Raw genomic sequence first — 22,201 nt, 5'->3', positions numbered from 1 at the left:
CTGTGGAGCTGGTCCAGCCTACCGTGACGGGTGGAGGGTTGGATGAGGTGACATGTAGATGGTGTAGGGACCAACCTCTGTGGGTGGATCTCAGGGGAAAATCCACAGAGTTCCAGGAATACCTCTTTTGCTTGCCTCAAATGAGACTACTGATCCAGAAGATCTCTCCGGTCCAAATTAGCATATTCATTAGTGGACAGTCACGGATCAGCACAGTCCCACTAGTTTAGGTTCTCAGTAAAGGTGTCAGGAGAAAAGCATGATGCATGACAGGAGCCTTGTGGGCAGTGACTGCAATGTGTCATGATCAAACTTCCTTGAGAATCTGTTGGTGCCAGAGACTGGAATTCATGCAGCAGTGGCATGAGTGTAGCCCAGAAGAGGTGTTTCTAAAAACCCTGTTACCAGAACCCTCGGCCTTCTGTCTGGGTGGTGAGTCCAGTCGAATAGCCTCTGTGTTTCATGCACGGTGTGGGCCTGTTCCACTGGGACACACAGTATAAACCTTGTTACGTTCGTATGTGGTGCACACTCTCAAACTGGAACAGCTTGGTTTAAGGTCTGGCTGGGCCAGATTAGCATCTGAGGCTTCTAGGTGCTATCCACTGGAGGTTTGAGAAGACTCTGGCTATGCTCTCATTTCTGACTTCACTTTGAATGTCTCTCTTCTCTCTGTGCTTTGCGCTATGTAAGCTATGAGATAATAAATTTAACCACCAGTATACAGCACTGATCTCACTACCTGCTTTATTTAAAATGCATTTATTAGAAAACCTTGTGCTTGTGCAGTTCATTTAACCTTGTTGACGTTTTCCAAAGCAGCGGTCAGTGTGGTGACTGTGTGTGTTTTTAAATAGTATTCTTATTCTTCATTCTTATTCTTCTTCAAACACTGCGGAATACGTGCAAGCCGAACCTAAATAAAGTGTGTGAACATTTAGTTAAGTTGCCATATTTGTCAGTTGTGATTTTCACCCCAATTTGTCCTCCACATTTACCCATCTGTTCAGTGAGAACACACACTAGTGATCACTAGGGGGCTGTGGTGCACACGTGCCCAGCCCTTGCTGCCTTGCTCAAGGGTGCTTCAGTTATGGCCTGGGATTGAAATACACGTCCGTCACAAGACTAACTGCCCTTTTTACTTTTGGAAAATTTTACTGTAGAAAGATTTAAATTTTAAGACGATTGGTGGATATTGGAGCTGTTCTCTGGTTTTGCAAGAAAACATTTTGCTTTATGGTTATGCAGAAGGATTTAGAACCAAAATGTGCTCAAAACACTTTTAAGTTTCATGCTAATTAGGTCAAGATCCTGGGTCTGTATCGCTGCTGGGTCTGTCTCTTTTCAGTAGGCCAGAGGCAATGAAAGGAGACGCTGAGAAGGTCAAAGTTGAGAACATGACACAGCAGTAGACAACACTAGAAAAAACACTTTTTAATGCTTTAAAAATAATATGTTAAAGCCCCTGAACCAGCACATAATGTGTAGCTGCTGCAGATGTCTCATTCTGTGGTATATGAAGGCTATAGGATGGAGGGACAGATGTCTCATTCTGTGGTATATGAAGGCTATAGGATGGAGGGACAGATGTCTCATTCTGTGGTATATGAAAGTATAGGATGGAGGGACAGATGTCTCATTCTGTGGTATATGAAAGTATAGGATGGAGGGACAGATGTCTCATTCTGTGGTATATGAAGGCTATAGGATGGAGGGACAGATGTCTCATTCTGTGGTATATGAAGGCTATAGGATGGAGGGACAGATGTCTCATTCTGTGGTATATGAAGGCGATAGGATGGAGGGACAGATGTCTCATTCTGTGGTATATGAAGGCTATAGGATGGAGGGACAGATGTCTCATTCTGTGGTATATGAAGGCTATAGGATGGAGGGACAGATGTCTCATTCTGTGGTATATGAAGGCTGTGTGATGTAGATGCTGTATGTTTCCGTAATTTGTATTTCTTGCTTCGCTTCAGCTCAGTTAATTGAAAATTCCTGTTTTAAAGAGTGTTTGTCCTTCTTGCCGAGGCTGAGATAACCCAGGACTCTGTTACATGCCAGAATGACCAGAGAAGGACAGAGGCACATGAGTGGCTGTCAGGCGCCCATGAATGGGAAAAATATCTGGATGAAATGTGAGCTCAGCTCGACAATGCCGTAAGCTAAATGTTAGATTGGCGAAGTGGGGTTCATAGCTGTACACTCACCAGGGCAGCGAACCAATCACTGAGCAGGATTTTAATGTGCTGCTGTCATTATGGTGCCACTCGCCCCCAGAGCAGTAACAGTGAGAGAGTGAGTGATGTGCATGTTGGTGACACAATTCAAATGAGACCTGCATTATATTGTCACAGCTCTCTGCTTCCTGAATGCGCTGGTCATCTCATGCACTGACCATGTATTGACTTTGTAGAGTTGTTTCACTGAAATCAGTTTGGTGGATAATGTTTTTGTAGTGGGAACTGGATGCTACTGTTATGTAGCCTGTAGTGATTGCCAGCGTTTAATTTAATGCTGTTGCTTGATGGTATGTTTATATGATGGAAAGAATTAGAACTCTAAAGCCTGAATATAGATGTTTGACTCGTGCAACATTCATTTTCCTTTTTCCCCCATAGTTGAATCCTCTATTGTAACATCTTGTTACAAGTAACGCGATAACAAACTAGGGTTAGCTTTTACCTATTATGACCCCTGGAACGCTTTTCATAGACATTTTATTAAAATCTTCATTATTTCTGTGATATCACAGACACACAACACAATCTGTTTTGCAGTGTAGGCCTTCTGATATGGTTCTAGTGTTATTTACTGATCTCTAAAAGCAGGAAATGTTCTTTTTAACCTTAATAATCTGCAAATTGGTGGAATTAAATATTCATGAATAATATGGTATATGTGAAAGGTAGAGCAGACTCACACTGTGGATGTGACATTTATATCGGGGTGGTAAGCTTTATAAGGGGTTAAGTGAGTTGTGTAAAGAGGTATAGTTATCTTTGTAATGGGTTTGATGAGGTTTGTAATGGGTTAAATGAGATCTGTAAAGAGGTATAGTTATCTTTTTTAATGGGTTTTTTCGAGGTTTGTAATTGGTTAAAATGAGTTTTGTAAAGAGGTATAGTTATCTTTTGTTATGGGTTTGACGAGATTTGTAGCCTAATGGGTTGCTAAAATGTGACAAAGTACCACAAGACCTTCAGAGTACTCCCAACCCCCTTACCTCATGTTATCTGGGGAAGGTTTCTCCAAAACCCAAACTATGGGCATGTAGGTTCTGCATTTGCTGAAATACAGCTGACAACGATTACAACACTACAGCTAATACAGCACTACATCTAATACTACACTACAGCTAATGCAACACTACAACACTACAGCTAATGTAAACACTACAGCTAATACAGCACTACAACACTACAGCCAGGGCTCTCAAGTTTTGGATTCATGTCAGAGTGTGAGAGTTGTTGACGGGGGGTGGCGAACGTTAATTGTTGAGCGGGGGGGGGGGCGAACATAAGTTGTTGAGCGGGGGGGGGGGGGGGGGTTGTATATCGCGATCGATCGCCAGTGGAGGGCGACTTAGATATGGATCGGAGGTAAATAAAACTAGATTTTTTTTTCTCAACCGTGTGAAATCGGAAGTGTGATGTGTGAGCGTGTGAAGACGGTCAAATGCGTGTGTCACACGCTCAATGCGTGAGACTTGAGAGCCCTGACTACAGCTAATACAGCACTACATCTAATGCAACACTACAATACTACAGCTAATGCAACACTACAACACTATAGCTAATGCAACACTACAGCTAATACAGCACTACAACACTACAGCTAATACAGCACTACAACACTACAGCTAAACAGGGTTGCCAATTCCACGCATTGAGCGTGAGACACACGCATTTGACAGTTTTCACACGCTCTCACGCACACACTTCCGATATCTCACGCCGTTACTAGTTCGCTAGCTCTGGCGCCATCCACCGGCGATATAACACTGAATCTGTGTCCATTTTACGTTTGCCACCCCCCCCCCCCCCCCCCCCCCCCCCCCCCCCGCTCAACATCTTTCGTTCGCCACCCCCCCCCCCCCCCCCCCCCCGCTCAACAACACTCGCCACCAGCTCCAGGTTAAAATCTCACTCCAAGCGAACGTCAAAAAGTTGGCAACCCTGCTACAACACTACAGCTAATGCAACACTATAACACTACAGCTAATGCACACTACAGCTAATGCAGCACTACAACACTACAGCTAATGCAACACTACAACACTACAGCTAATACAACACTACAGCTAATACAGCTAATGCAACACTACAGCTAATACAGCACTACAACACTACAGCTAATGCAACACTACAGCTATTGCAACACTACAGCTAATGCAACACTACAACACTACATCTAATGCAACACTACAGCTAATGGAACACTACAGCTAATACAGCACTACAATACTACAGCTAATGCAGCACTACAACACTACAGCTAATGCAACACTACAGCTAATGCAACACTACAGCTAATGCAACACTACAACACTACAGCTAATGCAACACTACAGCTAATGCAACACTACAGCTAATACAACACTACAGCTAATGCAACACTACAGCTAATGCAACACTATAACACTACAGCTAATGCAACACTACAGCTAATGCAACACTACAACACTACAGCTAATACAGCACTACAACACTACAGCTACACAGCTAATGCAGCACTACAGCACAATGTAGCCTCATGACTGTATCAGCACAGGCATTGCATAATCACCGTAACTGTGTAATCACCATGACTACATAAGCTTGCTTTCCAAAGACAGACTTCTCCAAAGCAGCTTTAAAAATGACCTTGAAGTCACATTCAGGATTTGCTAGAACCAGTTGGATGGATTTTAGCTCTGCAGTAGTTTTCTTTCTAAATAGCACCACAGCCAATTAAAGAGTGATTACGTTGACCCTGGCTTCCTCACACAGTACTCAGACGTGGTCCTCTGTAGACGTGTTGACTGCTCTTCTATCAGCAGAGGCCCAGTGGACACCTTTTTGTTCAGTGGTTTTTATTTTGAATTCCGAGCCATTTTTTCTTGATAGATTATGTTAAAGTAATGGAAAAACAAATGCATTATTATTATTATTATTATTATTATTATTATTATTATTATTATTTTATGCCAGGGTCACTGCCGTGTTGAGGTCCTTCACCCAAATAATTTCCAGTCAGCAGTAGTCATATGATCAGAAACCAGCCAATGATGAATGGAGTAGATCTGCTAACTGTGACCGGCAACCATCTGGCTGTGGTCTGTAACTGTGTCCCGTTTAGAGATGCACTTGTAAGGCAGGTGACTCAGTATAGTGGCCATTGAGGGTATATGTAAGGCAGGCGACTCAGTATAGTGGCCATTGAGGGTATATGTAAGGCAGGTGACCCAGTATAGTGGCCATTGAGGGTATATGTAAGGCAGGTGACTCAGTATAGTGGCCATTGAGGGTATATGTAAGGCAGGTGACTCAGTATAGTGGCCATTGAGGGTATATGTAAGGCAGGTGACTCAGTATAGTGGCCATTGAGGGTATATGTAAGGCAGGTGACTCAGTATAGTGGCCATTGAGGGTATATGTAAGGCAGGTGACCCAGTATAGTGGCCATTGATGGTATATGTAAGGCAGGTGTTGCAAAGAGTGTTTCTGGTAGGTGTACATTGAACTGCTACACATACACATGCTTCTCCGTGTCAGAGAGACGGAACGCTGGTACTCCTCTGTCTCAATGTCCTGGACCTCTGCTCATTTGTGCTACTGGCACTGTCATGCTGGATTTATATCCCCCCTCTCTTCCTCCTGACCCTTCCATCCTTCTTCCTGACCCTCAAATCCACCCCTCCCCTCCTGCCCACCCCTCCCCTCAAATCCACCCCTCCCCTCCTGCCCACCCCTTGAATCCCACTCAGGGCTGTGAGTGAGGTGCACACCTAGTTTTTAGTGATCCTTTGACATTATTCTCTTTCAAGCACAGAGGCCATGGAGAAGAGTTCGCTGCTGAGATCACAGCAGGTTTAAAGAGGGGGGGGGGGGGGGGGAGAAGGGGAGGAGAGAGATATAGAGAGAAGGGGAGGGAGAAGTTGAGAGTGAGAGATGAGGAGGGATGGAGAGGCTGAGCAATGGGGGAGTGGTTTAAGCTGCACCATACTGAGCTGTGAGTGTGACTAGGGTAGTGACTCAAAACAAAAGGTTCAACGTCAGCCGTCTCAGGAGAGACATTTTTAAGGCATTCACTCAGAGAAAACAGGATGCTCACTCCAAATTCAGCCAGGTCACTGATTCATTTATACCTTGATTATACAGCAGTAGTGACGCGCACACACATAAACACACAGAAGAAATCTACGACACACACACAGGAGAAGCGTGTGATAACCTTTGCAGTGATGACTCTGCTTCGTCATCTGCCTGTCTCTGTTCCTGTACCCTTCTGTGTTAAAAACGGCAGCATTAAAATGGCTGCACTAATTTGAGAGGTGGATGTTAGCACGCGGAGACAACAGCTGCCGTCTCCCGGAGGACTGTCCCACATGCCACACAGGACGTCCTCCGCCGAGCCCCTACCAGCCTTCTCTCCCAAGTCTGAGTCAGGTGCACAGGACAGTGGGACGTGCTATTGTGGGTAGTGGCAGCTGTACTCTGGAGCCCTTAAGGGAGACTCTTCCCCCTCCTCCCCCACAGCTCTGAGTCATTCTCCCATCAGCCCACTCCGGCTTTTCCACTCCCAAATTCCGTTGCGACCCTGAGATTGTACATTAATGATGGAGGACAGGTCTGGAAGGAAAGTTCACAAATCATGCCTCTAATCTCGGTCTCAATTGTAGTGGCAGTTTAAAGTTAGCCAGCTCAGGTCGTAGTTTGTAGTCAGACGTGGAGCACAAATAAAAGCTGCTTTTCTGTTGCCATGATGTGATGTGCAGTAACATCATGTGATGAGACCCTGGAGCAACATCACACTCCAGAAGGACGAGACACCAGTGAATGCACTAAATAAATACATATTACAGTGAACACGTAAATATAAATACGTATGCAGTATTATTACGTGTGGTGTGTGTACATGTGGTCTCTCTGTGTGTGTGTGTGTGGGGGGGGTTGGTGCAGTTAAGAGTGTGTTGTGTGTGTATATAGGGACACAGGGAGCCAGCACTCACCCAGTCAGCAGCTTTTAGTGTGTTAAGGAGAGCCTCCACAATGATGGTGATACTTGGTAAGAATTTGATGGGTGTATGGTACAGGAAAATCCCTGGCCTCTTCTAGGAGGAAATTTTAGACCTGATGGAGGAATACGCCTCTCAGGTTTAGGAGTTAGGGTTATGGTCATAGACCTGATGGAGTAATACACCTCTCAGGTTTAGGGGTTAGGGGTTAGGGTTATAGACCTGATGGAGGAATACACCTCTCAGGCTTCGACATAAGCCTTCGCCCTGTGCCTTTCTCATTTGAATAAAAACACATTTTCTGTAAATTTGACAGAAGCAGTAATGATGTTCAAGCATTTGTTGAGTCTATGGTCCAGAGTCTTTTCTCTCAGTTCAGTGAACTCTTCCTCACTCTCCTCAGCACAGTGAACTCCTCCTCACTCTGTTCCTCCAGCACTGTGAACTCCTCCCACTCTCCTCCTCCAGCACAGTGAACTCCTCCCACTCTCCTCCTCCAGCACAGTAACTCCTCCCACTCTCCTCCTCCAGCACAGTGAACTCCTCACTCTGTTCCTCCAGCACTGTGAACTCCTCCCACTCTCCTCCTTCAGCACAGTGAACTCCTCCCACTCTCCTCCTCCAGCACAGTGAACTCCTCCCACTCTCCTTCCTTTCTCACAGGCCATGCTGTTCCCTTTTAAATCTCTCTCCACTCCACCACTCCACAAATGTCACAGTAGCAGAGCCCCTGAGGTTGCTGATGACACCCTGTGAGTGCTTAAAAGTACACTCTGTGCTCCATCTTACCTTTAAAGCCAAAGTATTGTCCCATTGATCTTTGACCCCATCCACCTTTGCCTGTAGAGTCTCATGTCTTTACCCACAGGCTATAGTCTCTTTCTCTCTTGTATGCATATCCACACTCCCCCCCTCTTGTTATTTTTATATACAGTAGAACCCTGGAACACGATGCTAATTCGTTCCGGAAGGAGTGTCGAGAAGCGATGCACTTGAGTTCCGAATCAATTTTCCCCATAAGAAATAACTGAAAATGGATTAATCCATTCTCAACCATCAAGTTGAATTCGGATTAATCTGTTCTGAACCATCAAGTTGAATTCCAATGCTAAGTCCGTCACATTTTTTTCATACTTTTTCATACGAATGCTTTTTTCATACTTCTCTATGATCGCCTTTTTCAGCTCTATTGTTCTTACCGTTTTCCTCTTCTGCTTTTCTGCTATGTCTTTCTTGGGACTAAAACAGTACAAAAAACACAAAAACCAACAAAAATACAGCAAAAACTTGGAGCACAGCCTCAGAATGGTTTAAAACCTAGTGAACAACAACGGCATGTGACCAAAGCACGAACAGTATTTTGTTTACAAAAGTCACACAAGTTGGGTCGTATTCCGAAATTTTGTTCGGGCTCCGAGACTATTTTCTTAAAATTTTTCATCAAAATCCGAATATGTCGAGTACTGAGGCCGTTGAGTTCTGGTGTGTGTGTGTGTGTGTGTGTGTGTGTGTGTGTGTGTGTGTGTTTGTGTGTGTAACGAGAGGGGGGAGTGGCTTTATACCGTCACGCCAGCATTCTGACACATATATAATCTTAAATTGTTTTGCTCTTGCATTTACACTGGCCACATTGCTGTGTTGCTATGCCAAGGTTCAGATACACTGTTCTTTTCCGATGTTCCAGGCACAATTAGTGTTATTAAGGAAAACCTCCTGACATCCAGGCTTCACCACAGAGCCCTGACTCCTGGAAGCCCTGCACCTGTGTGGGCTTGTGGAGCCACCTGTGCCCAGGCAGAGAAACACAGCCCCCCCAGGCACCGGCACTAGGCCAGGGTGTCCTCCTGCGCCATGCTGAAGCAGCCCCCAAGGCCCACTGGGGAAGCCTAACCTCCTTAACAGTGTTCACAGGACAAGCAGTGAACAGCAGGAGTCCCTTAAGACCTACAAGGGCCTGGCGTCCATATGAGGGGTATAGGGACTGGGGGGGCAGAGAGAGTGAGAAGGTGAAAGAGAAAAAACGGTGGTGGTGGGGGGGCAGTATAGAAGAAGAGAGGGAATAGAAATATGATCATGAATGAAGGAAAACCAAGCAGGGAGGAGGGATGGATAGATTAAGTCATTGTGAAAGTTAGATTAACGTGGTGTGATTCTGCACCAGGTGTTGAACTGCTCACATAAGATTTGGAGGAAGTTATACAGACATGATGGACTAACAGAACATGGGTTTAGAACAGGTAGAAAGTTCACGACTTTAGTCTGCATGATCAAAGCATAGCCACAGCGTCCCTGACTGGCTCTATACCAGCATGCCAGCATTCTGACATTGTTACAGAGCAGTGTAGCATTCATTTCCAGGCAAGGACACAGGGCTATAATAATTGTGCCCTCTTGATTTCTTTCAGCATCAGATTTACGCCACACTTACCACCTTCTGTGTTTGGACACAGCACACCCAAATCATTCCATTTGCTCCAATCTGCACCATAGTGACATTGTACTAAATCCTGAGTGTCCGTGTGGAATGATTAACAAGACTAGAAACGGCATATTATAAATCAGAGTCACAGGCATAAATGGTCTGCTTGAAATGCAATCAGAGAGGGAGAGGGGGGGGGGGGGGGGAGAGGGAGAGAAAGGGAGAGAGAGGGGGATAGAGAGAGAGCAGGCAGTTTATTGTTCATAATGCCGAGGGTGTGATTTTACTGTATGGTGTGATTAAAAGGCAGTGTGTCCTCCTGATGCGAGACCCAGTTACATCACTTCAGTTAACACGAAGGGAATGAGTCACCACAATCAGCCTGTCTTCTGTTTAAACTGTTACCAGCTACTGTCAAGTGTGTGTGTGTGTGTGTGTGTGTGTGTGTGTGTGTGTGTGTGTGTGTGTGTGCGTGTGTGTGCGTGTGTGTGTGTGTGTGTGCGTGTGCGTGCGTGTGCGTGCGTGTGTGTGCGTGTGTGTGCGTGTGTGTGCGTGTGCGTGAGTGTGTGCGTGAGTGTGTGTGTGCGTGTGCGTGTGCGTGTGTGTGTGCGTGTGCGTGTGTGTGCGTGTGCGTGTGTGTGCGTGAGTGTGTGTGTGTGTGTGTGTGTGTGTGTGTCGGGTGACAAAGTGAGAGCAATTGAGTGTACAGACTGGATCTAGTGTGAATTTTATTTGTGTGTGTGTCTTAGCTTCGCTCACTTTAGTTATGTTTTATGCTGTCTTTAAGGGAGAAGATGCTCCTCGCTGTATTGACGTTGCTGATCTAGTTGACTGTGCTTAAAACAGAACACAACATGTACTGTCTTCAGCAGGACTGAAGTTTTAAATACAGGTGCATCTCAATAAATTAGAATATCATTTCCATTTCCAAAAAGCTTGTCAGCAGAACCCAGAAGCATGAAGTGCTCTATAATTTCCTGGTAGACGGCTGTGCTGACTTTGGTCTTCATATAACACAGCGGACCTACACCAGCAGATGACATGGCTCCACAAATCATCACTGATTGTGGAAACTACACACTAGACCTCAAACAGCTTGGATTGTACCTCTCTACTCTGGGACCTTGATTTCAAAATTAAATGCAAATTTTACTTTCATCTGAAAACAGCACACTGTGTTAAATCAAGACCAAAGTCAGAGCACTTCATGCTTCCCTCTGATGACAAGCTGGAGATGAAAATGTCATTTTTCTTGGCACCTGTCCACACTGCCAAAAGTACCAATACCAGGTTTAATAACCACAGTATCACTGTGCTTGATTGGCCAGCTAACTGGCCTGACCTGAAGCCCATAGAGAATCTATGGGATATTGTCAAGAGGAAGATGAGAGATACCAGATCCAACAATGCAGATGAGCTGAAGGCTGCAATCAAAGCAACTTGGGCTTCCATAACACCTCAGCAGTGCCACAGTCTGATCGCCTCCATGCCACGTCGCATTGATGCAGTAACTTGTGCAAAAGGAGACCAGACCAAGTATTGAGTCCATTTACTGAATATACTTACGTGCTTTTCAGTAGGTCAACATTTCTGAATTCAATTTTTTTTTTTCAGTTGGTTTTATATAATCTAATTTTCTGAGATAATGATTTTAGGTTTTCATTGGCTGTAAGCCATAATCATCAACATTAACAGAAATAAACACTTGAAATAGAACACTCAGTCATGAATATTTATGTTTCACCTTTTGTATTGAATTACTGAAATAAATTAACTTTTTTATGATATTCTAATGTATTGAAATGCACCTGTTTTTAAAAGAATTCAGTCCTGCTAAAGACAGTACATGTTGTTGTGTCATCTTGTGTCATCTAAACTTTTCATCTTGTTTAGAGATCTGCAGTTGTGTGATGTCAAATATAATGAACAAGAATACTGTTTACATACAATATTGAAATGCATAATAATATTTGTGTTTGACTTATTAGCAAATTGTGCATTGAAGGAAACAAACTCCTCAGTAATCACACTTTGGCCTTTTATACCTATAGTCTAGAACTATAATAACTATATTATAATTGCATACATTTATTACCTATAATATAAAACCCTAATATAAATATATCTAACATTATTATTATTATTATTATTATTGTTATTATTATTATTATTATTATTATTATTATTATACTCCTCGAGCAGACTGAACAATCACCCCATTGCCAGCTTAAAACCACTGTCACACTTGGATCACATGGTTAGAAACATTACTGCAGTAAGGATAGGCATTGGAATGTTTACTAATGTACATTCAAGAAGTACATATGTATTATTACAATTTAATAGTAGTTAAATGCTCTAAAAACCACCATGATGAATGATGGCGGCTTGTACGTGGCACTAGCCCAGCGTTAGTGGTGGTGGAATGTGCCACAGCATGCAGGATCAGTGTTAACCATACGTCTGAGACAAGAGCTTCTCTCACAGGAGAACAGACCACAGCAACAAAAACAGAACTGTTAACAACAACCAATCAGTGATGGCTGGGCTAGGGTCGCTCGTTCATAACAGCTGGTAAGTTGTGTTCAGGACAGTGGTTGTTTGGTTTTGTTATTTGAGAGGCTGTGCTCAGGTGGGAGGATTTCCATCAGGTCTTTTAGCAAATCTCAATAAAGCAACATGGAGGATTTCTATGAAACAATATGAATGGCTTAGTGGAAGATTTTTATGAATTGATGTATGGTGGGGAGATGACACAAATACTGCATTAACCAATAGGATGTTGGGTTGAGAGATGACATAAATACTGCATTAACCAATAGGATGTTGGGTTAAGAGATTACATAAATACTGCATTAACCAATAGGATGTAGGGTGGAGAGATGACATAAATACTGCATTAACCAATAGTATGTAGGGTGGAGAGATGACACTCCTCTCTCCAGCACTCTATCCTGGACCCCTCATGTATTTGTCAGGCAGTGCACATTCATGTGTTTTGGGGAGGAACTTCGAAACCAATTTTTAAGATAATTGGTAGAATTTTTTGGTTGGATAGTCTCAACCTAGCTTATACTTACTGGTCTCTACAGAATATCCTACTCTACCCTTTAAATCAGACCTGGGCATTGTACAGGTGAGATTGTTGATAAGTTAGAAGTCAAAAGTAAATATGTGACTATGACACCTATTACACAGTGATGAGTGCATGAAATAAAACTTCACTGCTTTTATTTTGAAGGCAGCTGTTTTTAAATATGTCTGTCCGGTCAGTTCGCTCATGCACCTTCACTCAAATGTGTCAACGAATGTGTTGGACAGATATCAAGATATTAACTCTTAGCTCTATATGTCAGCTAACAGTAAACAATAATGTTTGATACAGAATGCAGTTTTTAACAAGGAATGGGCTTCAAAATATTCATTTACTGAAGTAAAATGTAAAGCTGTATGCTTAGTTTGCGGAGAACAGTTAGCTGTGTTTAAGCATTACAATTTGAATCACTATTACGAGAGTAAACACGCAAAACGAAGCGTTTGCAAATGTGTGCCTCTTCATGCAACAAAACAGATCGAGGGGAATTTGGACATTCAGCTGCAAAACAAAGCAAATATTTATTTATTTTTGTCTGTGCTCTGGACGAGAGCTGTGATGATACAGCCCAGTTACTGATCTTTATACATGGAGCTGTGATGATACAGCCCAGTTAGTGATCTATATATGTGGAGCTGTGGTGATACAGCCCAGTTAGTGATCTTTATACGTGGAGCTGTGGTGATACAGCCCAGTTAGTACTCTTTATTCGTGGAGCTGTGGTGATACAGCCCAGTTAGTGATCTATATATGTGGAGCTGTGGTGATACAGCCCAGTTAGTGATCTATATATGTGGAGCTGTGGTGATACAGCCCAGTTAGTGATCTATATATGTGGAGCTGTGGTGATACAGCCCAGTTAGTGATCTATATATGTGGAGCTGTGGTGATACAGCCCAGTTAGTGATCTATATATGTGGAGCTGTGGTGATACAGCCCAGTTAGTGATCTATATATGTGGGGTAAGGAAAAACTTTGAGATGACGGAGGAGCTGCAGCTATGGAGAGTGGTCCACACCCTGCTTGTGTGAGACTGCCAGAAGCCACCAGACCTTCATGTGCAGAACTTGGAGAATAACAATAAACAATAACAGTAGATTACTGCTTTTATACCCCCTACTGATCTTGGACTAAATCACGGTTTAGTATAATGTGATGAAGCATTTCAGAGTTTATAAACAATGCAAATGTTCCCAGCTTTAAATCTGCATATCGTGTGTGTGTGTGTGTGTGTGTGTGTGTGTGTGTGTGTGTGTGTGTGGCAGCTCTTGATAGGCTTGAAGTAGCTCTGAAGTCGCCAGGTCTTGAGCCATCCTGGCTCCTATCTCTGCCCATTCATCCATTTGTTGGGCATAGAATTTCTGAAGGAGAGTAATTCTGTTCTCTGCCCCAGGTGTGAATAAATAAAGAGAAGGAGTTAATCTCTTAAAGGCCACATGGCAAATCTTAAAGGGCACATTAGACAGACTTCTTTGTCTTGTGTCCAGTCTCCCAGAATGCAGTGAATTTGTTGTAAGTGTTGAACCCCTGAATCAGCTCACACTAGAGGGCTGTGTGTGTACCAGGGGCTTTCGACACCTGGCAGGCACAGTGCATTTGTTTGCTACTACATCCCAGTCATTTTTTGTGTGCAGCCTATCTGGTATTGAGGAGGAAAATGCATTAGGTCAGCCACAGTGTGTGTGTGTGTGTGTGTGTGTGTGTGTGTGTGTGTGTGTGTGTGTGTGTGTGTGTGTGCGTGTGTCAGGGTTGCATATGTATGTGTGCGCATGCAATATATCTGACTTTAAATCCATAAGCAGTTAATAAAAGAAAAAAAAATCATGGAGGAAAGGAAAATAAGCTTATCTGAATAGGCTCAAGGGTTGGGTCAGCTGAGCCAATCAAATGCTGCCACATGGCTGGCAGACAGCCTATCGGATGCTCACACCTTAAATTTTTGCTGAGCTTTATCCCTCCTAGCCCACTCAGTCTACACTCCAAAAGTCTTATGCAATTAATAGTGTTTTTATTCCTGCAGTAAGAAGAGCTCCAGGTTTTGAAAGGCAGACATAAAAGAGGTCTGATCAATGTGGAGGAAGCAAAGGGGAAGAAATACCAAGCTACTACAGCTCGTCCTTCTGGGAGTTTCTCCCTGCAACGCTTGAACTTTAGCGTGTACTTCACGACTTCAGCCTGGACCTGCTGCCTTCTCTAGGACTTAAAGAAGCAAGAATCACTTTTTACCACCAAAAACCAGCAATATTTATGAAAGTTATTATGTATTTTTTTCCAGCTAACATGAATCAGGATGCTTTGTAGTCTTCAAATAAACCAGTCTGTGCTCCAAAGAGTGGTCTTCTATATGGAGGCAGCCATGTTTAAAATAAATTTACTACATCCAGACTACTAGGTGTCAGTATAATGGCTCTTTCATACCATGAACCTTTTTTAAAGAAGAATAACTTGGAAACTACAGGAGACCCTAATCATATTATAAAACGTCACTACTGGACAGATAAGTTTTTACCTGAATCAGAATCTGCTGGATGGTAGAGGAAAAGGCGGTGAGGGTGCATCGTTGTTAAGAGGATGTGGAGAAAGAGACACTGTGTGTTGTGTGAGGAGGGAGAGGCAGTGTGTGGTATCTGGGGAGAGATGGTGCAGTGTACATTGTGGTCAGCCCCTTTGCTGTGCTAGAAGCTGAATTAAGAACAGCAGAGATTTCTGGCAGCGGTCTGCACTGAATCCAGTCCCTGCTGAATCCAGCGCAACTCTTTTCCTGGAGCCTTAATTCTGTGCAGCATGTATCTGCAGGATATTTATTAACTTATTTCAAAAATCTCCATGGAGCTGATTTGGAATTTCTATAGACCACTTGGGACATAGGAATTGCAACCAGGCCTTTGGGCCAGAGGGGCCGTTGGCACAGACGGTTTGGGGTCTTCCACACAGCTGTAGCTGAGAAAGCTTTTAGTGCAGCCCCCCAAGCCCAGTGCATGTTTCGCATGACTTCAGCGAATGATGAAGCGCTTTGTGGGGAACTTCCGATTCATTCACGACTTTGTACAATATGTCCTGATGAGTAGAGCGTGTCGTTTCTGCTATGTGAAGCAAATGTGAGTACCCAGTGAGCGCACCTAATTACAGAGAGAAGTTATCCCGTGATTACACAGAGAAGAAGCTTCATTAGAGAGCGTGTAATTATCTTGATTGTTAATGACGTGAAACTGTAAAACATTCAGTTCTATGTTGCTCTCCTCTCCTTCTGTCCTCTCCCCTCCTCTTTTCTCTCTCCTCATCTCTTCTCCTCTCCTCCTCTCACTCTCCTCATCTCCCCTCCATCTCCCACCATCCCTCCTTTTCTCCTTTCCAGATGGAGGACATCATCGCTCGAATGCAGGACGAGAAGAATGGTATCCCCATTCGCACGGTGAAGAGTTTTCTGTCCAAGATTCCCAGCGTGTTTTCCGGTGAGTTCCAGCCCCACCTCCCTGTTGCTAGCATTCCAGTTGAACACTTTCTGCGCATCTCTTGTCTTGTGACCCTGTGGTCAACATTTTGCTTCTGTGCTTTGCTTGGCAGTGTTATTACCAGTGTTAGTATTACTATGTTATAACCAGTGTTAGTATTACTGTGTTATAACCAGCGTTAGTAGGCTATTACTGTGCTATAACCAGTGTTAGTATTACAGCGTTATAACCAGTGTTAGTATTACTGTGTTATAACCAGTGTTAGTATTACTGTGTTATAACCAGTGTTAGTATTACTGTGCTGCAGTGAACCTGCACAGCAGTGTTGCTGTCAGCTGCGTCGGAGAGACGTGTTAAATGTAAACAAACAGGGTTGCCATGGCTACAACTGGAGTTCAGCACGTGGAGCCTTTGGCTGTAGGGAGTTTAAATCTGTAACGTATAGAACACGCTGAGAGGGATCCTGATGCGGAATAACACGTTCTTTATTTGAATAACTCTGTACAACAAGCCACACGATGAGCAAAGTGACGTATGGCAGGTGCAGAGCAGTAGCGTGGGAGCGGTGGTCAGTGCGGTCCAGGGTCGAGAGGCGAGGGCAGAGTCCGGGAGGTATCCAGGGATCAGGCAGGAGACGTGGTCTAGGGGACAAGCAGAGTTCGGCACACAGAGAGACAATCAGGAATAACGGCTTGGTATGCAACGACATGAGGCAATACTTCGCAACCAGGAAGTGAAGTCTGGGTGCTTAAGTATGCCCGGAATGTGGGCGTGGTGGAGAGACAGGTGAACGTGATTATGTTATCTGCTATTCCTGACAGTACCCCCCCCGCAACGGAGCGTCTCCAGACGCTCCACGCCGCGAAGGCGGCCGGCCACGGCCCCGGGGGGCGGGGAAATGTGGGTGTGCAGCGTGAAAGTCGGCGATGAGCGACGGGCAGAGGACATCGCGAGCGGCTACCCAGGCTCGTTCCTCGGGACCATAACCCTCCCAGTCGACGAGATACTGGAGACCCCCACGCCGTCGACGTGATTCCAGCAGCTCCCGTACTATATACGCAGGTCGGCCGTCAATGTCCAGGGGCTCGGGGGGGCGATCCAGAACCGGGGCTACAGACATGGGACTGTAGTGAACAGGCTTTAGGAGGGATACGTGGAAGACGGGATGGACGCGGTATTGAGGGGGCAGCAGCAGTTCGTAGGAAACAGCGTTTATCCTGCGGGTAATCTTGAACGGCCCGATGTATCTAGACTTGAGCTTATGGCAAGGCTGGCGTAGGTTCAAGTTACGAGTGGAGAGCCATACTCGCTGACCGGGGTGATATATGAGCGCGGGGAGACGACGGCGGTCAGCGTTCATACGACGGGTGTGGAGCGCGCGCCGCAGCTGAACGTGTGCGAGCTCCCAGGTGCGGGCACTGTTCTTTAACCAGTCATCCAGAGCGGGGATGTCAGAGGGGGTTTTATCCCAGGGGAAGAACGGCGGCTGGTAGCCGTACACACACTGGAAAGGAGTCAGTTTGGTGGATGAATGTATGATGGAATTGCGTGCGTATTCAGCCCAGGGGACGTACTTGTGCCAGTCTTTCTGGGAAGAGCAGTATTGGCGGAGAAAGCGACCTAGCTCTTGATTGTAGCGCTCCACTTCTCCGTTGGATTGGGGGTGGTATCCGGAGGTTAGACTGGCGGTTATTCCGAGTAACTTGCAGAATTGGGTCCAGACACGGGAGGTGAATTGCACGCCTCTATCCGATACGATATCCTCGGGTAACCCATATATCCGGAAGACGTAGTGGAACACGTCAGAGGCCGTCTCCATGGCAGTGGGCAGTTTCGAGCGAGGGATCAGACGACACATTTTGGAGAACCTATCCACCATCACGATTATCACCGTGTTACCGCCCGAGACAGGCAGGTCCGTAACAAAGTCGATGGCCAGATGAGACCACGGACGGCGGGGTATCGGCAAGGGGAGGAGCTGACCAGTGGGCAGTGCTCGGGGTGTGCGCGATTGCGCGCATACAACACAGGCGAGTACGTAGTCGCGAATGTCCTCCTTCCAGGACGGCCACCAGTATTTCTGGGCGATCAGGTGTTTGGTGCGAGTTATACCAGGATGACCCGTGCCCGGCGTGTCGTGTGCGAGTTGGAGGAGGCGTCCCCGGAGCGGGACCGGGACGTATTGTTTTCCATCGGGACTATCTGCAGGGCCTGGGTCGGCGCGGAGGGCTTCCTCCAGTTCGTCCTGAACATCCCACCGGATGAGGTAAACGAAACAGGATTCTCCGAGAATATGGTTAGGTATCTCGCCGCTCGGCGTCTTCTCGTGAATCCGGGATAATGCATCGGCCTTGGTGTTCTTGGATCCAGGTCGGTAATGTACTGTGAATCTGAAGCGGGTGAAAAACAGCGCCCATCTGGCCTGCCGGGGATTGAGTCGCCTAGCGGACTTGAGATACTCCAGGTTCTTATGGTCTGTATATACCTGGAAAGGGTGCTCTGCTCCCTCTAACCAGTGCCGCCAGTGTTCGAGAGCCAGTTTCATGGCCAGGAGTTCGCGGTCGCCCACGCCATAGTTCACCTCGGCCGGTTGTAATTTTTTGGAAAGATAGGCACACGGGAACAGTTTGGGTGGATTGCCTTGTCTCTGTGAAAGCACTGCCCCCACGCCAACGTCGGATGCATCGACCTCAACGATGAAAGGTAACGAAGGGTCCGGGAGATGCAATATGGGAGCGCTGGTGAACGCAGTTTTCAGCGCTTTAAACGCCTGTTCCGCTTTGGGTGTCCATATGAAGTGGCGCTTCTTCCCCCCTTTCAGGAGATCGGTAAGGGGGGCCGCCACCGAACCGAAACCCCTGATGAACCGACGACAGAAGTTGGCGAATCCGAGGAAGCGCTGGAGATCCTTAACGGAACGGGGAACAGGCCAGTTTGCGACTGCGTCTACCTTGTTGTTGTCCATACTGATGCAACCCGGCGATAGGGTACAGCCAAGGAAGGAGATGACAGGTGCATGAAACTCGCATTTCTCTGCCTTCACGTACAAGCCGTTCTCTCGCAGACGCTGGAGGACCGAAGAGACGTGAGTTATGTGTTCCTGGATAGAGGGGGAATAGATCAAGATATCGTCTATGTAAACAAACACGTATTTATCAATCATGTCTCGGAATATGTCGTCCATGAAAGCTTGGAACACTGACGGGCTATTAGACAGCCCGTATGGCATTACTAGGTACTCATAGTGCCCCCTGGCGGTGACGAAGGCTGTCTTCCACTCGTCACCAGCGCGAATTCTAATCAGGTTGTAGGCACTCCTGAGATCAAGCTTCGTGAACACTGCAGCCCCCATTAGTCGCTCTTGTGAGGCAGAGATGAAGGGTAGAGGGTAAGCATATTTAGACGTGACAGCGTTCAGGGCTCGATAATCAATACAGGGACGTAACCCCCCCGTCCTTCTTCTCTACGAAGAAAAACCCAGCCGCGACGGGAGATGTCGACGGGCGAATAAACCCCTTCTGTAGGGCCTCACTGACATAAGATTCCATAGCGGCATCTTCTGGGCGGGAGAGCGGGTACGGCTTAGTTCTCTTGGGCAAGGTTACCCCGGGAAGGAGGTCGATGGCACAGTCGCAGGTTCTGTGTGGAGGGAGTAAACTGGCACGCTCCTTACTGAATACGTCAGCGAATTCTCTGTACTGCTCAGGGACCGCATCGGAGAGAGGTGTGTGAGGACTCTCAACCATCGAGGAGCGAAGGGGTAAATGCATACAATCCTGCTGGCAATGCGATCTCCACGCAACTAATTCGCGTCTTTGCCACGAAATGACAGGGTCATGTTCTCTTAGCCAGGGGAAACCGAGGATGACAGAATCGCGAGGAGCGGAGACCAGGAAGAACTGCCTCATCTCGGTATGGAACAGCCCGACACGGAGGAGCAAGGGCTTGGTACGTCGGTCAACTAATCCGGTACCTATAGGTTGTCCGCTTACTGAGTTAACTCGGAAAGGGGGGTTTACCTCCTCAACGGGAATGTTTAACGATCTGGCTAGTTCGCTGTCGAGAAAGTCCCCTCCTGCGCCTGAGTCAACTAACGCTGAGTAGCTGCGAGTTACACCTCCCCAGGTGAGCTGTATAGGTAGGTTAAATTGGGAATTACCACAAAGAGAAAGTAATGGAGGGCTTACTTTTGCTTGAGAGGGGGAATTCCCACGGAGACGAGGTGGTCGTGTGGAACATCGGTCTCGGAAATGACCTTCCTCGCCACAGTAGAGGCAGAGTCCTTCGCGCATGCGACGCGCCCTCTCCCGGGGAGTGAGTGGAGACCGGCCCAGCTGCATCGCTTCGGAGTACTCTCGATTGTCCTCTCCGGGGAGACGAGACGACTGGTGAGAAAGAGTGGAAGTGCGTACACCTGCTGTTTTAGGACGGTGAGTAGTGAGCAGCTTATCTATGTTCACTGCTGCTTGTATGAACTCGGAAAGAGTTAAATCTTCATCTTTACAGGCCAACTCAATCTGCAGATCGGTTCTGAGACCGCGGCGGAACACCGTCTTGAGGGCAGTTCCACTCCAGCCACTGCCAGCAGCCAATGTACGAAATTCTCGGGCATAGTCTGCCGCGCTGCGTCTCCCCTGCTTGATTTCACATAACTGGGTGCCGACATCGCGCCCGGCGGCGGGGTGGTCGAAGACGGATCGGAGCAGTTCGGAGAAGTGGCGCTCCGTATTCAGGGAGTCGTCTCCGCTACTCCAAAGAGCAGTAGCCCAAGCTCCTGCCTCTCCCGTCAGGAATGTCAGCATAAAATCCACCTTTTGACGATCCGTCTGGAACAGGGCCGGGTGATAGGTGAAGTACATGGAGCACTGCATCAGGAAGTTCTTGCAACGCTCCGGAGACCCGTCATATCGTTCAGGTAGGGCAACTGGCATATTGGCGGGATGCATCGCAACAGTCAGGGGGGCAGAGGACACGGGGCTGGCACCTTGGACGTTCTGGCGTGCAGATTCGGTGAGGGCACGGAGCGCAGTTTCTTGGTTACACGCTGTCTCGGTGAGCTGTTGTATACGCTCCGTCAGGGCCGCGATAGTCGCCTCTTGGCGAGCTAGGTGAGCCTGTGTTTCCGCAGGATCCATGGGAAAGGCGAAGTATTCTGTAACGTATAGAACACGCTGAGAGGGATCCTGATGCGGAATAACACGTTCTTTATTTGAATAACTCTGTACAACAAGCCACACGATGAGCAAAGTGACGTATGGCAGGTGCAGAGCAGTAGCGTGGGAGCGGTGGTCAGTGCGGTCCAGGGTCGAGAGGCGAGGGCAGAGTCCGGGAGGTATCCAGGGATCAGGCAGGAGACGTGGTCTAGGGGACAAGCAGAGTTCGGCACACAGAGAGACAATCAGGAATAACGGCTTGGTATGCAACGACATGAGGCAATACTTCGCAACCAGGAAGTGAAGTCTGGGTGCTTAAGTATGCCCGGAATGTGGGCGTGGTGGAGAGACAGGTGAACGTGATTATGTTATCTGCTATTCCTGACAAAATCCTTCAACATAACCGAAGGACACAGTGTGTAAAGAATGTGGGAAAGAAATTAAAGACACTGGAACAGCCACATCAAACTTATAAGCACCTAAAACACACCCGGATAGGTTTGTTTAGTTTACATTAGACACTTACATTTATTACAGCTAGTGTAGTAGTCTCAATTAGTGTAGTAGCCACTTTACATTAAAGTAGTAGCACAAACATTAAAACAACCATCGACATTTTAAATGAACTATTTTTTTCGCCACAATTGTTGTTTTACAGTAATGATATGTAAAATGTATAAATTAATGTCCAAGACTCATTTGATGTAATGAGAAAACTTTTTTCCGTACTGATATTTTTGTTTACTTTGACGCTAGTATTTTTATAACAGTTGTTCGTCCCCAATATCGCCACCACATGAAGAGTTTTACACCGAGACAACTGTCGCAGAAAGAAAATGAGTGATGCTTTCTATACGG

General features: G+C 46.2%; 1 protein-coding gene across 5 annotated transcripts in view; it reads left to right on the top strand.

Moving 5' to 3' along the window:
- The window catches only part of rgs7b (regulator of G protein signaling 7b), an 86,646-nt gene that overhangs the window by 19,533 nt on the left and 44,912 nt on the right, over positions 1-22,201 (top strand). For 3 of the 5 annotated variants that reach the window (XM_076999341.1, XM_076999339.1, XM_076999340.1), the window contains exon 3: positions 16,094-16,190. In XM_076999341.1, the coding sequence (XP_076855456.1) occupies positions 16,094-16,190 (97 nt within the window). Of the gene's footprint in view, positions 1-14,766; positions 15,837-16,093; positions 16,191-19,172; positions 19,951-20,038; positions 20,139-20,388; positions 20,621-20,696; positions 21,106-22,201 lie in introns of those variants that run through there. The other 2 variants (XM_076999343.1, XM_076999342.1) reach the window with 2 other exon arrangements.

The sequence above is a fragment of the Brachyhypopomus gauderio genome, chromosome 3 (genome assembly GCF_052324685.1).
Source record: "Brachyhypopomus gauderio isolate BG-103 chromosome 3, BGAUD_0.2, whole genome shotgun sequence".
Lineage (NCBI taxonomy): Eukaryota > Metazoa > Chordata > Actinopteri > Gymnotiformes > Hypopomidae > Brachyhypopomus > Brachyhypopomus gauderio.
The sequence above is the reverse complement of the archived record's forward strand: the minus strand, read 5'-3'. Positions and strand labels throughout refer to the sequence as shown.